The 18268-nt window shown below is 40.5% G+C and overlaps 1 protein-coding gene across 4 annotated transcripts in view; it reads left to right on the top strand.

Moving 5' to 3' along the window:
• Positions 1-18268, top strand: part of LOC101880415 (ras-related protein Rab-22A) — a 59928-nt gene that overhangs the window by 26666 nt on the left and 14994 nt on the right. For 3 of the 4 annotated variants that reach the window (XM_031047624.2, XM_031047625.2, XM_034067160.1), the window contains one exon: positions 15319-15471. In XM_031047624.2, the coding sequence (XP_030903484.1) occupies positions 15319-15471 (153 nt within the window). Of the gene's footprint in view, positions 1-15318; positions 15472-18268 lie in introns of those variants that run through there. The other variant, XM_031047626.2, reaches the window with a different exon arrangement.

The following is an 18268-nucleotide window of genomic DNA, read 5'->3' as shown; positions in this document are numbered from 1 at the left end:
ATTTCTTGTCCTGCTGGTTTTGTGATGACATATTGCCTGGTAATGTGGCAGTAATGATTTTCTCACCTTTGTAAATAGTAGCATTTATTTCCAGAGCATTGCAGTTCAAATACTAGTAGATACAAACTGGCTGAGATCAGTAGTGCTGCTCACTGGTAGGCCTGTGCTTTCTCATTGGTGTGTCCTGAAAGATCTGATGCTTAGCATAGGCAGCGGTGTCAGTGAGTAAGACTGTAAACCAGCTTTCACAAACACTTGAAATGGATAAAGGTCATAGTCAAAATGCAGGTAGAAAAACCAGAAGACTATTCTGATGCTGTTAAAATTGCTCTGTATAGCTCTTAAGTATAAAATCTAGTGGGAGGTATGATATTTGCAAAATGACAAGGGGAAATAAGATACCCCAGTGAGGATTTGTTCTGTCCGTCACTATGCACTTGCAACCATCTCTCTCTTAGCCAGCACTTTTCACTTTTAAAGGATGAAGTTCAAAAAGGTCAAATGCAAAGTCCTGCACTGGGGTCTTGGCAATCCCAAGCACAAATCCAGGCTGAGCGGAGACTGGATTGAAAGCAGCCCTAGAGAGAAGGAGTTGGGGTGTTGGTTGATAGGAAGCCCAATATGACCTGTCAATGTGGGCTTGAGCCCAGAACCCCCTGTCTGCTGGGCTGCATCCCCAGAGCATGAGCAGCCGGTCATGGAGGGGATTCTACCTGTCTGCAGTGCTCTGGGGAGACCCCCCCTCCCTGCAGTCCTGATCCAGCTATGGGGCAACAGCACAACAGGGATGTGGAGCGATTAGAGGGAGTCCAGAGAAGGCCACGGAGATGCTGTGAGAGCTGGTGCAGCTCTGCTCTGGAGACAGGCTGAGAGAGCTGGGCTGGTTCAGCCTGGAGAAGAGAAGGCTTCTTAGAGACCTTAGAGCAGTTCCAGTGCCTAAAGGGGCTACAGGAAACCTGGAGAGGGGCTTTGGACAAGGGCCTGTAGGGACAGGACAAGGGGGAATGGCTTTAAACTGACAGAGAGGAGACTTAGACATAAGGAATAAATTCTTCCTTGTGAAGGTGTTGAGGCACTGGCACAGGGTCCCAGAGAAGCTGTGGCTGCCCCATCCCTGGCAGTGTTCAGGCCAGGTTGGATGGGGCTTGGAGCAACGTGTTCTAGTGGAAGGTGTCCCAGCCCGTGCAGGGGGTTAGACCGTAGATGAGCTTTAGTCCCTTCCAAGCCAAATTGTTCTATGATTAAAGACCTTTTTTTTTATGAAGCTTTTGCAGGTTTGCAGTGAATTTTCTAAATTCCTTTGGCACTCTGCTTTAAAATACTGCGTGTGTGATTTGCTTGTCAAAATACCAAAGGAGTTTTTCATGCTAGATTTTTTTTTTCATGGCATGTGAACATGAGCAGGGGTTGTCTTTCCTCCCCACCTCCTAGCTCCTACACCATAACGCACATGATCCAAAATAGCATCAGCATGTGCTGTACTGAGATGCAGCTGTGAATAGTGGGAGGCAGGACACCATGATGTGACCGGAGGTGCCTATTTCCTTGCTTCTGTGTTTGATGCCATGTGAAACAGGAGCTTTGCTTTCTTGCCAGTGATTTTCTCCTCTTTGTGGTTGTTGCGGACTTGCAGCCAAGGTGAGAAAACATCAAACTAAAGGTTTGCTGCTTGCTGATAATGAATAGTGGGGAAAAAAAATTGTTACACATGACAGTTCCATTTATGTTTCCATTTAAAAAAAAATCTGGGAAATAACATGCAAAAATCTGCCAAGAATTAATTAGATTATACTATTTGAACCTATGACTTTATGAATTGCTAGCTTTAAACTTAGACAAGGATGTAATTCTGTTCCCTTTTGCCAGTTGCTTTTTGACATAGCTGGTAATTACAGTGCCACACTTGTGCTTTTGGGTGCTGCCTCAAGTATCTCACAGGGTGGTTTCCCAGTGAGACTGATCATATCAGTGTAAGGTGCCTGCCTGGAACAGATACTGTTTGTTTCATGTCAGCAAGCAAAATTTTGTTAGAATATAACTTATTTAGGTGTTTGAAATGCTGCTGCATTCTTTACAGATGCAGTGTGTCGGGGGAATTGCGTTTAGCTGGGGACACACGCAAAAGCTGAGGTAGCACCCTTTTTAGAGGTTTGCTACAGGTTAGGATGGACTTATGACTCAGCACTCTGTTGCAGTGCTCCCCAAGTGGCAAAGAGCAGTACTGTAAAACGCAGGATTAATTCCTCGCAAAACTGTGTAAGTTGCTGCCAGTTGGAAATGTTATTTCCTGTTCCCAGTATGAGATTTTGCATGTGCACGTATGCAACGTGTCACTGTGTAACTCTGCCTTCTCCAAAGGGCACAATAATAAGCCAGAACAACCAATAGTCTCCAGTCCTAATAGTACAGATTCAGACCTGGCCTGAGGCCTGGCAGTGTTGTTTTCAAGCCATCACCTGTCACTGGCTCAAGTGAATCCCCTGGGTACATCAGAGCTGCCATCAGAAGGTGCTGTCGACTGCTATAGATGTGCTCGGTCTACGACTGTATCTGCAGTGCTGTGAGGAAAGTATTTAGTGTTTAGCCACAGCCCTGTGCAGCTTGTGTAACCTGCATCGCTGTGGTGAGGTGGCTGCCGCTCGCTAATGAGGTTGTTTGTGCTCCTTCAGCACTCTGTAGACTACAGAGATCTGTTGCTGCAGTGTAGGTGTGCAAAACCCCCCTGTATAAATGGCCAGTTCTTATCAGGTACCATGTTAAGGCTCCTCAATCCAGAAGTTCAGTAATGTTTGGGATGTAAGATTAGTCCTTACTATGCCTGCAGCTGTCAGGTCTCAGAAGAGAGGTTAAGGACTTAACTGGACATTGTGGCTATGTAGTTACATCTCTGTCCCTGTCATCATTTGTCTGTAATGAGTAAAGCACTCCTGCACTGAAGGTATATGGAGGGATTTCACTGTGCTCGTTCTGTTCTGATCAGTAAGGATATCTAGTCACTGACACTGGAACAGGCTGTGTTTAAGAATGTAAAATGCTGATGGTGTTGTGAGAAGTTGCCTGTTTCGTATAATTTATATGCATCTTTTAAGCTAAACATTTACATGCTATTTTCTTTAAAATATCTGCAGCATAATGGCAGTTAGTGCTAGGATTTTTTTACTCTTTGAAGGCTGCTGTGTCAATGGCTGTCTACTTTTCTGCTGGAAAATGTACCAGTGCATGCTTCCCTTTGACTAGCCTGATTACTAGTGTAATCATTGTTACTGCATTAAATATGAGTAAAGCTTCACATGTCTCTACATGTTTGAATTTCATTATTATATTATACACTCAAAAAGATGACATAGTATTTAAATAACAGTCAGGCTTCTTAAATTGAAACAAATCTTAAGTATGTAGCACAACTATCAACCAAAATTAGTAATTTTCTGGTGACAAATATATACAGGTTATGTTGTGCTCACTATCTTACAGTTCAGTGAAATCAATAGCTTACCTAATTTGCTGCATCTCACTGAATTACTCTTATCTCACGTGCACCATTAGTTTTATAATTCTATCCTTACTTTGTATAGACTTTAAACTCCAGTTTAAAACAGCAGAGTTCAGGGGAAAAGACCGGGAGATAAATGGCATATCTCGTCTCTTAAAGGGTGGAATAAGTCCAAGGTGGTGCTTCTATTGAGCTTCCGTAACCTGCTGGTGTCCTGTACACCAGACATATGACGCCACCAGGCCCCACTGGGAAAGGGAGGAATTGTATGTGTGGGGCTAATGGAAATTTGAGATTTTTGAGCAGGCTGGTTAGAGAGCCAAATAACCATTATTTGAGCAGCAGTCAAGGAGGTTTAGCTGCATTTTCTGTTAAATTAATGTATTTAGGTCTCCTAGGACTATTTCAAAACAATCTCCCAATTTGCTTGAAGGCTTTGGCCAATTTGATTTATGGGTTAAGGGCTTTTGAATAATTTTGTCCTGCATAGACTTCAAGAATTGCAGTTAGAAGTAACAAGCATTAATATGATCAAAGTATTACTGTTTCAAGGAAAGTCCCAATGCAGTGATAAAATCAGCATGGGCAACTGTTATGTAGCAGTTACTTCTTAGTTTTGTGGGATTCTGGTTTTAATATGATTAATTGTTTGACTTTATTGTAAAGGATGGAACACATACATGTTTAACTCCCTATTCCTTGGGAATCTCAGATTTGTGCACCAATTTTCAGCTCACTTTGAGTTGTGGAACCAACCATGGATACATGAAGAAGTTTGTCAAGTTGGTTGTTTAAAGTCCATCAGTGTGTTGGATTGCCAGTCTGGTTTGGTTGATGGGATGTGTCCTCTATTCATTGCTTCAGAAAATATATCAGAATGGGATTGAAACAAATGATATTGTAAAAGCATATGTAAACATAAGGTAATGGGTGGCTGCCTTAACTCCTAGGAGCATGGCTATTATGTCAAAGACATGGGTAATGTATCAGAGTGGGTGCAGGTTCACATGGATGCTTAGCAGTAAATTGTATTTACCAGCTGCTCCCCTGCATGCCATGTACAATGTCTTATCACCTGTGAAAGAGAAATATGGAACAGAAATTTGCACAGGAGTTTTCTGATCGTTTCTTTTCACTGGAAATGAAATTGCCTTTTTCCCCCCTCACTTCACAGGTTTTCTAAATTGAAAATTTATCAGTAGTCATGCAGTGCTGTGTTTCTCTTAAAATAGGTTAGCTACCTTTGAATACAAGGCTGAATTTTGTTTAATTGCACTCTAATTCAGAATTAGGATTGTAAAAATGAGAGTACAGTCCTTTAAATAGATTGTCAGATCTGTTTTGAAATTCAGCTGGAAAAAAGGCATCATCACCATAGTGAATGATCCAACTTTATGAGCTAGGTCAGCTTACATCTATGAACAAATACCCAGTTTTAAAAGAAGCTTAATTTCTTGTGTGTACCCAGCTCTGGAAGCTATTGATTGCATCAAATTAATTTTGAATGCAGTGAGCATCTACATACATTACAATGCAGTTTTCATAGACAACTTGGTTACTGAGGGCTTGTCTTGTTTCTTGCTTTAGAATGCCTATAACCAGTTTTCTGCCTACCTGGAGACAATGCATGAATCAAACGACCCTTGCTAATTCTGCCTGCGTCTTGCAGTGACACTCATTTGCTATTATCCTGTTACCATATTGGTCTTATGTTTGTTCCCTGCTGGGAACAACTAATAACTACTGAATGCAAATGCACTTCATAGTTGGTACAATAACAGCCTTTTAACTTTTTCTGTCAGTGTGTTTGGTTGGCTTAGAAAGCTTTATTGATGGTGTTTGCAACAGTTTTGTTTGTGGTAACAGCTGTTATTTCAGACTTAAATTTCATCATTTCATCTTTGTAGGGAATGTGATCTTCAACATTGCCATCCTGCTGCTGCAAGCTGGTTTGTTCTTTTTCTTACTCCCAAGTAAATCCTCACTGATTTAAGTGAGAATCTGGTCCTCTCTGAGTAAGGGACTTGACAGTTCCTACCACAAGTAACATTGAAGCCTTCTTTAATTGTCTTCTGATGTGATGACCAGAGGCAGAAAGGAGTAATACTGTTTTACATAGATATATTTAAGTACCATTTTATCTAAACTAGGAGACAGACTTATGCCAAGTCTCTTCCTTTGTCATTTGACCCAATATTTATTCAATATATAAATCATTTCATACCTGCTTTGCAGACTGAGATGTCCTTGGAGGCATATAGGATATGTTCTGAGATGTCTGGGATGTTGTTGAATTTAAAACTTGGCCTGCTAGGCAACCTTTCATAAAGAGGGATTTGTGCCATCAGTATGGAACAGCTGTCACAGTCTTGCTGTCATTGAATATGTATGCAAAGTGAATCAACCTTTCCATGTTTAATTCAGTGCAGGATTAAAATGCACATGGATTGAAGTGATTGAGTGTTTACACTCACTAGCAAGACAATCCAGACTGAGAGTTGACCAAGTCTGTCCTTTCTCTCTTATAGCTGTTCTGGAAATTGCTTACTTCAACTGTAATTCTTCTGGCCTCAAGAACATTAGAACAAATTGGGCACTGCTGCTGTCTGCAGTACTCTATCCCACATTGTTATAAATACTATATGAAAATGATCTCTAAACTGCTTCAGTGTTTAGTTCTCTAAGCTGTCAGCAAAGTCCCTCATACCATGGTGCTATGGATTAAAGATTTCATGGTTCTAAATTTAATCCTGTTTTCTTGGTTGCTTTCCATGAGGGGTGGAAAAAATAAAGAAGGGGGAGGTGTGCCTGGTGATCCATTTACTTATGTGCAAATCATAAAATCGTGTAGGTGTGGGGTACACTGTGGAGCCAAACTTGTGTTTTTGCAAACAATTTTCAAGACTTAATTGAAGTTAGCTGTGCTTGTAGAGGGCATGTCAAATGACTGTGTAATTCTTTACGTTTAAATCAATTGCACTTTTGTGTTTTTCCCATGACTGTTCCTTTTCATCTGACCAGTTGCTTCACCCTTAGTGGTGCTTCTAATGTTTCTCACAAGCAGGAGCTGAGCCTCCCTTACGCAGTTTCATGTTTTGACTGCCACTGTTGCCTGTTTATATTTGCAACTGCTGCTTCTTGTGATATGTGAATTAACAATATATTTTTGCATCTTCTCCAGATATTTGCATGCATAATTTCCTCCGCTCTGCGATGTCTCCTCTTCTGACCTTCCTACATTTTTACCAGACTAGGAGCAAAGGTGTAATGGCAGTAAGGTTTCCTCTGAGTTTATTTTGTGTAGTTGTTTTTACAGTGGGCTTAATGGTGTCATATGGTAGTGCAGATAATGCTTATGGAAGTTTATATTTTGAAGAATGCAACTTCACATATTTCTGATTTGGTTTTGGTCTGGTGGTTTTGTTTTTTAATTTTGATCCTGAAAGCACAATTAATAGACTAGGTTTTAAGTGGCTCCCTAAAAATGTATCTTGCTAAATTCAGGATTCTTTCCGTATTTGTAGCTGTAATTATTATCTCGCTGCCTATATAACATGGGGGTTTTTTAACTTACTCAAAAAGCAGCTACTCACTGTGCATCCCCAAAATCTCTAATTTAGCTTGTTTCTCCTGATATTTCCAATTTATGCATAGTTTTACAACTCACTGTGTTACCATTTGAGTTGCACATCATATTTGTCTATTTGAAGAGTATATATGAGCATAAAACTAGAGTAGTTGCTCCTCCCCTACCATTTTAATGTGCATTTGAAATGGAGATTAGTGATAAAATCAGTTCAGGAAAAATGACTTCACAAGAAGTACAAAAAGTGTAGTTTGGAGTTGTGATAAAAATCACAATGCTTCTTCCAGGGAGATACTTTACCTTGGCTTCAGTCTGTAGCACTGTTTTTACCAGGGAAGCTTGCACATCAGGCCACCATCATTTTCCACTGCTGCATCCTCACTTCTCTCTGGGGACCTATGCTTTGTCTCAGTTTCCTTTCAATACCCACCCAGCAACCCCAATGAATCACAGACTGGTTTGTGTTGGAAGGGACCTTAAAGCTCATGTAGTTCCAAGCCCCATCCAGCCTGACCTTGAACAGTGCCAGGGATGGGGTAGCCACAGCTTCTCTGGGCAGCCTGTCCCAGGGCCTCACCACCCTTGCTGGGAAGAGCTTCTTCCCAATGTCTGACCTGAATCTCCCATATGTCAGTTTAAAGCCATTCCCCCTTGTTCTGTCCTTACATGCTCCTATAAAAAGTCTCTTTCTGGATTTCTTGTCAGCTTCTTTAGGCACTGGAGATGCTCTAAGGTCTCCCCAGAGCCTTCTCTTCTGCAGCCTGAACATAGAGCAGAGCTGCTCCAGCCCTTGGAGCATCTCCATGGCCTTCGCTGGACTTACTCCAACGGGTCCACATCCTTCTTATGAATGAAGTTTCTTGCCATGTAGAATAAGTAGGTTTCTTATTATAAGTAGGTCTTGCTATGTCATGCTTATTGAAAGAGACATAGCTACTATTCCACTATCGAAAAAGTATACACTATTTTCTGATTTGTTTTCGTACATGGAGAGAGTTGGTACATACGATATTTGTGAGTGGAATGAGCGAAGTAATAGGATATGTTTGTCATTTGTTTCTAAAAGGTTATGAAAGCACAGTTGAAACAGAGGTATACCTCTAAAAGCTAGTCAAGTCTGCTATCAGTCTCTTGTGTATTGTGTACAGAAATCTCTTTTAAGTTTGGGATGTAGAGAAAATATTTCATGTGCAGTTTTTTTGCTGAAGATGGCTGTAAGCAATGTTTGGGTGCTGTAAAACTGGTGAGATCAGTTAGAAAAATCAAATGGCACTGGTACCAAAATTATTTGAAGGACATACTCCTCCATTTATCTTGGCAAGATTATGTGTGGCCTCTCAGTTCTTACAACTGTGAAGTCAAACTGTTAATGATTTTCTGAGGAATAAAAGGTGACAAGAATTGCATACTAATAGATAACCCTGAAAATAGCCTTCAGTCTTGTATTTGGTTTGTTTTGGTTTTTTTTTTTCCCCCCCATCAAACATGAGGCATGCTCTGGGAAAAATGGTTTGTGCTAAAATGGGACAGAGAAGGACACTGATCCACCCAAATGGAATAATTCACTGCCAGCCTTGCTCCAACTTTGGCATCTGGATCATGTAATTTTGCTAGGTTTCTGCATTATTTTTTTTTTCTCTTGGATCATTTTATTGATTACGTTCTTATTTTAAAAATTACTCCATTGCACCAGCTACTGCATGGGGAGAGTTTTGTATGGCACTTCTGTTTTTGTTTGATGCAGTAGAAGTGGAAATTACCACTTCCCTCCCATCACTTTACTTCCAGGGCTTTTCTGGGTGAGTATAGTGGTGCTAAGAGTAAAGAAATTTATGCCACAGGAATGGGGCTTTCTGGCTACATCCATGTAAAATCTGAGCTGAGACTAAAAAGTTTGAGTGGTTTATGCAATGATTAAGAGCAGCCTAAGTTTTTTCTTAAAAATAATTACAAAATTTGGGGGTCTTGGGTCCTCTCAGTGAGTTACTTGTGAAGTCAGATGTTTATGCAACACAGGCACTTCTTGTTTCTCGTCCTTTGACTTCTTTGATTTCAAAAGTTGTGGATGCTCACTTAATTATGAATATTTCCAGAGCCAAATGATGATGATTAAAACCTGGCATACAGTACTTTTTAAAACACTAATCTTCACAAGATGCTCTGTAATTAGATAAGTATTCTTCTGACTTCACATAGAAGAAAATTGTAAGGATCCAAACCTGCTTCTGTTTTGGAATTGCTGTTAGCTCTTAAGGCTCTTAATAGGAGAAGGTGGAGCCCTTAAGTGATTTGTCTAAAGACAAGTAAGATGGTGGGAGAGTTTGATTGTGTGTTGGGTGTTCTTGATTCACAGGCACCTGGCTGAGAGCTCAAGATGTCTTGCTTGACATTTCAGCTTTTTTTATTTTAGTGTTTGTCTTCAAAGGTCATCAACTTACAACTTTAAAATATATACAGTAAGACAGATCCTGCACCTGGTATTGAGCCTTCTTGCTCATCACTAGTGTTTATGTTTTTACTACCTCTATTAATGATAGACAGCCTCAAAAATAAAATGGGAGAGATTGTGGAAATAAAATGAAGTCTGTTGTTACCCTCAGAGGCGCTTCCTGCTGTGGGAGCAGGAGTCATTGTGTGATGGGGAAGAGAGCCTGAAATAACACACCTGGCCACTGCCCTCCACATTCACACATGCAGGGTCACTGTGGCTCTTCCATGGCATGAATTATTGTTCCATGTGGACATCTACTAGATAGGGCATCTCACCGTGAAGGATTTGGGCTCTAGAGAATAGCCACAATTTATGTTTTCCCTCTGCTTCTTTCCACCATCTCTTACTAAAGATTCCTTGGTTACCTTTCTTTGTCTAGTTACTCTACCAGGTTATTAATGGCTTTCATTTGATGCATCGATGGGGTTAAATCATGGTGAAATACCCTTTTTCTATTGTTGCATTTCACTGCTGTCGTCTCACTAGAAGCTCCACCTCTGTTTCTACCCATTTACTTTGCTTTTGACTATATGTCTGTGGTGCTGAGTTAGAGTGGCAAAAGTTGTGTAGGGAACAATGATGAAAGTGCATCTAGAACATTCTGGGAATACATTGATGAGAATTTATTCTTTGTTGATCAACATCAACAGTTGCCAGTTTAACATGACTACGATTGTAGAAGTGCTTCTGCAGTGTGGTTGCTCTGAAAAGCACCAGTTTGCTAATTTTTTGAGGGATGCTTGGCTTTAAACAGATGAGAATTTGCATTAGATTTAAGCATGAAAAAAATGGGCATGTGCCTTCATTTTTTTTAACAACTGTGCCAACACTACACGTATAACTGCAGTGTGTATGCCTGGATGTGCTAGCTTTAATCTGCTAAGTATGAGACCTTGTTGCCTTATATTGGCAGAATGCTGTGCAGAAAGATGCAGTTTTCCTGATGCCAGTGTCTTGAGTGCTGCTTGGTCAGGCTGAAAACTGATCCTCCTTTTTCGCTTCTCCACTGCCCCCTCCCTCGCTCCCTGTGTTGTAAGTGGATTTATTTTCAGCCCAAGCAGCTCCCTGGCTCAGCTCAGTGCACGCAAATGAACACTGCAGCTAGCACAAGCAGTTGGTGGAAATGAGAAGTCAGATCACCTCCCCTTTCAGCAGCAAGAAGGACTAGCGCAGAATAAAGCAACCCTGGGACTGTGTCCCACCTAATGTGTGTAGTTAATTATAAACTTGTAGTAATATTTGCATGCACAAATCTCTAGAGGACTGTACCTCTTCGGTTTGAATGCTCCTACCCAAGCCTTTTTAATCGAAGCTTTACCTCCCCTGGTACTTGCACTAACTTCTTTGTCATGCTGAAGAGAGCTACAGCAGTGTTTTTGCTTCACATGTGTATGAGGATTGTTTATTTGCCAAGCTAAAATGCAGAATTTTGGTTCAGGTGAGAAATCGTATTAAGATTCTATTGTGATATAGGTGTGTAATATGATTTCTATTAGTAGTGAATGGCAGGAAACTTACAGTAAATATTGTGCTGATCAAAGTTATCTGCCTGGATTTGCTGGTACAATTATGAGCAATTTTTATTGCAGTGAAAGTTATATAAAATTTAAATAGAGTTGACATCATGTTCGTGTGACCTAATTCCCAGGCTTTTGTATTACTAAAATGATCCAGGATATTATAATGCAGTACACTGCAGAATGACACTCTTAGGAGATTGATACAGTACTGGTGTTTGAATAGGAAATGGAGCATGGCAAATTTTGAGATAATGCTGGCATCTTCAAATGGGAAGGGCTGTGTGCCTGGGTGGAAAGCCACAGCTGTGGCTTGAAACTAGGCTGGCTGATGTTTCCTTATCTTCAAGTAGTACTGCTAGTTTGTTTATCATTGGATGTCCAGTTTGCATTAACACAAGCTAACTTTATTCTAACTGGCAAGAAAAAGTCATTGAGCCCTTGTGGAATATTCCAAACTTTCACCGCCAAATTCAGTTTACTACATTCTTCCTTCTGGACAGCTTGCTCCCATGACCACCCCATGTCAGATGATGCATGTACACACTCTGAGGTTCCCATAACTTTGTCCTTGGGATGACACCAGTGGCATTTCTCTCATGATCTTTCAAACACAAAGGAGAAAAATAGTTCCTTTTTTGTGTGTGTGAATTGTAATTTGGAAAGCATGTTGTTTTAATATGACTTTCACTTATCTTGAAATATTAACAGCAATCGAAATTACAGTATTTTGAATATTATGAGATACATGTGTTTGAGTGCAGTTTCTGTTCAGGTACCCAGTAAGAGTCAGTCTCCACTGCAGAGTCAACTTAGAATCATAGGATAGTTAGGGTTGGAAAGGACCCTAAGATCATCCAGTTCCAACCCCCCTGCCATGGGCAGGGACACCTCACACTAAACCATATCACCCAAGGCTCTGTCCAACCCAGCCTTGAGCACCACCAGGGATGGAGCATTCACAACTTCCCTGGGCAACCCATTCCAGTACCTCACCACCCTTAAAAAGCTTCTTCCTTACATCCAATCTAAACTTCCCCTGTTTAAGTTTTAACTCATTACCTCTTGTCCTGTCACTACAGTCCCTAATGAGCAGTCCCTCCCCAGCATCCCTGTAGGCCCCCTTCAGATACTGGAAGGCTGCTCTGAGGTCTCCACGCAGCCTTCTCTTCTCCAGGCTGAACAGCCCCAACTTTCTCAGCCTGTCTTCATATGGGAGGTACTCCACTCCCCTGATCATCCTTGTGGCCTCCTCTGGACTTGTTCCAACAGTTCCATGTCCTTTTTATATTGAGGACACTAGAACTGCACACAGTACTCCAGGTGAGGTCTGATGAGAGCAGAGTAGAGGGGCAGGATCACCTCCTTTGACCTGCTGGTCACGCTCCTTTTGTTGCAGCCCAGGATACAGTTGGCTTTCTGGGCTGCAAAAGCACTTGCTGCTTTTGTCCAAGTACCACCCAGATGCACCAATCTGAGTGACTCTATGTGTGCTTACAGCCCACCTTGGGAGTACAGGCATTATCCAGGGTGTGTGTATACTTGTATACACCATCCATCCACTTGCAGTGAGAACAAAGGCAATGGAAAGAAGTGTAGAGCATTTTACCTTACTGAAGCTGTGGGTACGATTCCACAAGTCCTAATGCCGTGCATTGAAAAATGAAGCTCCAGGGTCGATGGGTGTCTCATACAACTGTAAACACCCAAGCCAGCCTTAGCTGCAGTGCTCAAATCCAGATGTAGAGAGCAAGGGTGTAACTCCAGTGCAGAATTAGCCTGTGTTTACACTGGGATTGGTTCTCCCACATACTCCAGTCTCCCCCAAAAATGTCAGACCTAGGCTATAGTAGTCTAGCAGCAGGCTATCAGGGTTTCATTTCAACCTCAGTTGGCAGTCTGTGGGACTCACTGTTGAAAAGATAGGCAAGCCAACCTGATAATATTTCACTGCCATGCCCTAATTACCCTGACTAATGCTCTGTTGTCTATTTCTTTTTTTACACACTTCAGAACACCTAAAATGGCACTTTAATCCTGCATTTGGCTGCTCTGTTTTGCTTTGCCTACAGTATTTGAGCAGCAGTGCCCTAAGGCACATGCCTGCACGCAAGTTTGCTGGAAGTGGACATCAGCCTTCTAGTACAGTTGTGCTGGCTCATCTGTAAATTCTGTAATTTGGGGAAAATGGAACTAAAACTGTTTAAAGTTTAGTAGACAGAAAATGTCAAGCAGACAAGAAGAAATGAATTTGATCTGTGAAAAGGTTTTGCTGCCAAGTACTTTGGTATGATCTGTGTTACCGCTAAGTAACTCCATTTGGAAATTGTTTTACACACAGAATTGTTTTACCATTACAAACAGCAGCTCTGTGCTGGGGCACACAAATCCCACATGCATTCATGGATCAGCCAAATAAAAACATGGTATTTCTCACAGGAAATCTATCCCAGCATGCAGACTAGTAAAGCACAACTGAGGATGCAGCTGTGTATGTCGGGCTTTGTAGAGATGGCTCTCCCTCTGTGTGGTGTAGCTCAAGCTGTGTTTTTTTAGTAAAGGCACCTCCTTCGTGTTTAGGCATGGAGTAATTTCTTCTGAAATGTTCTTCCATTAGAGCTGTCTTGAAGATCTGCCACTGTCTTTACACACCTGAATGTTTGCTGGGTTTTTCTGCTGGTTTGGCTTGTTCGAGTTCTGTAATGGCTCATGGCTGTTCTGCCCAGTGTTTTCCATTAGACTCAGAAGTCTCTGCCTGCAGAACACAGAGAAAGCTTGACACCTGTTTCATTCACTTTGCTCCCAGTGCTTCACCAGGCACAGGTTTAGGGAAATCTTTGTATTGCTTCAGGGTTTTTTTTGCTACCAGATTGCATTATAAATGCAAAGCTGGCCTGGTGGGAGCTCAGGCAGAAATGATGCTCCGTTGTTGCCTGGTTGGGTTTTTGTGTGTGTGTGATTGTTTTGGATTTTTTCCCCTTCCAATTATTTAAATTAGATGAAGGATAAAGGTTGCAGGACTGCAGTACTTCTACAGCTGTATTAAATATTATCTTAGGAAATAAGTTTGTGTGATAGGTTTGTAGAAAAGGAAGTGAATAAGTTCTATTAAGCCAAGCATACTGCAGGAGAAGGATGGCGGAATGCTGCCTGCTAGTGTTTTATCATCTTCATCATTCACCCTTTTTGAATTTCAGGGCTATCATTTCTGCAAGTAAAGTTTCAGTACTTTTTTTGACCAATTTGCTTTTTTACTCCTGAGGATAGCTGAAGGTATTTTATTCAAGCATCATATTACTTTTCTGCAGAAGAGAGTTGATCAAAATGTGCTTATATGTCTTTTTAATTTTATTTCTCTACCATCTGAGCACTCACTGTTGTTGTGTGTTACCTGTCTGATCTATCAGGGTCTTACAGAGAATCAGTAACTCGCCTTTCCTCTAACCTGAGGGAGTTTGGCAGTTTCAACTAGGTAGTGAGGCTGTGAGAAACTGATTTGCCTGCATTTGGTATTGCAGAACTTGTTAATGGTTTGGTTCTGGCTTTTCTAACATGGAAATCTTTGCCAGTGCTCTCAGCATCCAAGAATTTTCCAATTTCCACATGGTCATTTCCTGCCTTAGGTGAGGTGGGATATTTTATGAAGGTTTTATTTAAAAATTAAAAACAAAGACTTGGTAGGTAAAGGGAGTGCCCCCTGAATGCTGATGTGGTGGGTTTGGTGTGGCGTTTCTGAATACTTAGTGAAATCCTGCTTCTGTGGAGTCAGAGCTTGCATATGCAGATGAATCTGTAGTAGGCACTTTGTTACCATTCAATTTTTAGCTCATGTACTCTGGTGTACTCCCCTGTTTATTACCTATAACACATATGGTATATCTGTAAGCCTGATTTTACTGATATTCAGTAGTTACAACAGAGTAACTGTCGTGCAGCAGAGAATTTGGCATCATTGGAATGCTGTGTTGGAACAGTGTATAAATGATTTCCCCTTTTTGTTTTGCTGTTAATGATCAGCCTGAGCAGTTGTGTTGGACATGCTGTGTGTGAGAATGCTCAGAGGCCTTGCTGCACCCGCAGCTTTGTGTACATGATTATCTGTATGTGCCATAGATGGAAATTGAACATCTAATTACTTTATAAGATTTGTGAACTGAGACTTAGAGCCTGCTTAGCCTCTGCTTGAAAAGTCCTTTCTGTGTGATTTCAAGTCTGCTTTTGTTCTCCTCAGGTCCTTTCACAGATGTTGTCACTACAAACCTGAAACTCGGCAATCCTACAGACAGAAATGTGTGCTTCAAAGTTAAGACCACAGCACCACGCAGATACTGTGTAAGGCCTAACAGTGGAATTATTGATGCAGGAACATCAATTAATGTTTCTGGTAAGCCATTCAAGCAGATTTTTGGTTATCAAAAATAGCTTCTTCTAATCAGTTGTTTCTTGGAATGCTTGGCCATTTGAAAGTGTTACTGACTGTAAAAGCAACAGGTTGTGATTCCATGTAGAAGCAGCCATTTTGTTATATCTTTACTTCCCTTATTCCTGGTCTAGCAGTAATAGGCTTGGTTTTATATCTTGTTTTGGAGGGGAGAAAAGGGGGAAATACGTAAACTACGTCTGTAGTTCATTAACAGCCTTAGCCAGCTTATCCAGACCAGTACTGCTGCAGCCCTGCCCTCCCTGTGGGATTATTTTTGTACAATTAGTTTGTTGCCAGCTTAACTTTCTGAACCAGCTCCCTGCAGGGTCAAACAAGTGCTTGGATGGATATGTCGAAGGAAGGATAAAACCAAGTGGGCTGCAGACACAGCAGTCAAGACTGATGTTGGCTGTTGCTTAGCTGCCTAATGTAATCAATAATGAAAACATTTCCTTTCAAACCATGCTTGTGTTGTGTTCCTTGAAGTTGCAGTGTGCTTTGGTGTTAGAAATGTCAAGTGACTAAATCATTATGGTTCCATAGGAAAAACTAATGTTTTTCTCTGAGTCAGTAGCTCTTGATTTGCCTAAGTTTTGGTAATGGAAAAGCTAGGAGTGGCTTACTTTCAAAGCATAAGGAGCTGAGTATTTCTCATAGATAGAATGTCTGTATATTATTAACTTGCTGATGATAAATGCCTGAAAAGAATTATTTTCTCAATGACTACTCCAGTCCATGTTATCAATAAAAAACTTCTATCTAGTAAAACTTCACTAGTAGCATGCTGCATGAAGTCTGATTTCTTAGTTAAGAAAAAATTATTTCTGTAAAATACATTCAGATTTGTTTTACTGTTCACTAAATTTTAATATTGTCATGGTAAGAAAAATTACTTACAGATAGGTTTTACAGTTTGCTGCTAGTCTCTTACCAACCTTTTCTAGCCTGGAATAAAAAAATTGGGGAGCTAAAACTACTGCTTGAATAATAATGAAAATGTAAAAATCAAGATTTTATGTTTTTACTTAAAATGTAAAATATTTAAACACTTCACCCTTGGAGAGCTTGCTTCAACAAAATAAAAATTGATCCTAAATATACTGTAACAGTAAGAGTCTCTAATCCTAGTGTAAGTCCTCTTGTGCATGCCTGCATTGGCTCACTCATTGATCTGTTGTCTTTGGGATTTCTACTGTGTCAGTTCAACGTGCATATGATTGCAGAATTGTGCTCTGCTTGCAGATAATCTCTGGGGAATGTCACAGTGAGGAGATAACCAGTGCAGTGTGGTAGCTACAGGTGGGGCAGGCAAAGCACTTCTGCTTCAGGAGAAGGCTTGCACGTATCCAGTAAGCTCTGAAATGCCTAGTATGTAAATGAGAGAGCTCTCCAGAGAGAAATTTTGATCTTTAAAACTCAGGACAACTCCCCACTAAAGCTGTCTGTCATCTCTACTAGCTGCAGGCAAGCATATTAAATGTGTAGAAATCAATGAAGTGATAATGAAAATTAGCATGGTTCCTAGCTACAAATTATCTTCATGCTATAAAGATGAGGATTCTTTTAATCTTTCAAATGAATTTTCAAAATTAAAAGCTCACTTCCTTTGCAGGCACATACCATGCTTTTTTGATCTCAACATTGAGTGTTTTCTTAAACTCCTGCTGGCAATGACCCTTCACTCTACCTTGAGCAGAATATAGTATAGTAGAGTGTGGTATGAACCATCTTTTGTTATGCTACCAGCATGCCTGAATCTTACTTGCTTTTCCAGCTCAGCTCTTCCCAGCTGCATACCAGATAGAATATGGATCTAGTCCAAGACTTGACTTAAAGTATCCTGTTATGAGAGATAACTGTGCTAACCTACTAAGCTATGCTTTGCTCTTGCTGACATAACTTTGAAAAATTTCCCTTTTCTGATAACTTCATTTGGAGTGATTTATGATTCAGTTAGTTTTGCAGTGGCTATGGTATATTTAAGCACAAGTTCACATTTAGTTTCAACATATTTTCATGCTGATAGAAAGTAATAACAACACTCCTAAATTCTCAATCCTAATATTAACATATTTTAAAATGCAGGTAGTACACATTCATTATTTTTTAGGTAATATATTAAGGTAAATTTATAGGTAAATGTGTTACAGATTTCTGGGGTTATAAATGTTAATTCTTAATTTACTAAAACATTCTAAAGTGAAGCTGGTTTTATCTTGTGCTATGGTTGAATTTGTCCTTCAAAGAGCTGTATGCACTGCATTCCTGGTAGCTCCTGTAAGCCATGCTCTGGACCTAATTTTGGACTTGAAGGTGGCAGTGTCTTTGGTTCTGATTAGCAGAAGAGATCTTTTGGATAGGTGGGATCAAAGATGGGACTTTCATTAACTTAAAGAACAGATTTTTTTCCGGATTCAGAGAGAGGGTGAGATGTGTTTAACCTTTGCTTTGGAGTAATCTTGCTTAAGAATGGAGGGCTGATTTTGGAGTTAAGTGGAAAATAAATGGAAGTAGTTTCTTTGCCTCTAAGTCAGTTATTTTTCAGTCATGTAATTCAAGTCTTGCACAGGGTATAAATATAGGATTTGAATTCCTTCAAACCTAGTAAATATTAGAGTATAGTTAATTCAGTGGTAACTTCCAGACACTTTAAGTGGGCTACGTATACTATATGCAATCTGTCCTCTTGAGAATTGCTACTAGCTTCTAGCAGAGCCACTTGGTAGCAGCACTGTGTTGGTACTGCACCTTGTCTCTT

Source organism: Melopsittacus undulatus, chromosome 10 (assembly GCF_012275295.1).
Source record: "Melopsittacus undulatus isolate bMelUnd1 chromosome 10, bMelUnd1.mat.Z, whole genome shotgun sequence".
Lineage (NCBI taxonomy): Eukaryota > Metazoa > Chordata > Aves > Psittaciformes > Psittaculidae > Melopsittacus > Melopsittacus undulatus.
Note: the sequence above shows the minus strand (reverse complement) of the source record. Positions and strands in the feature narration are given on the sequence as shown.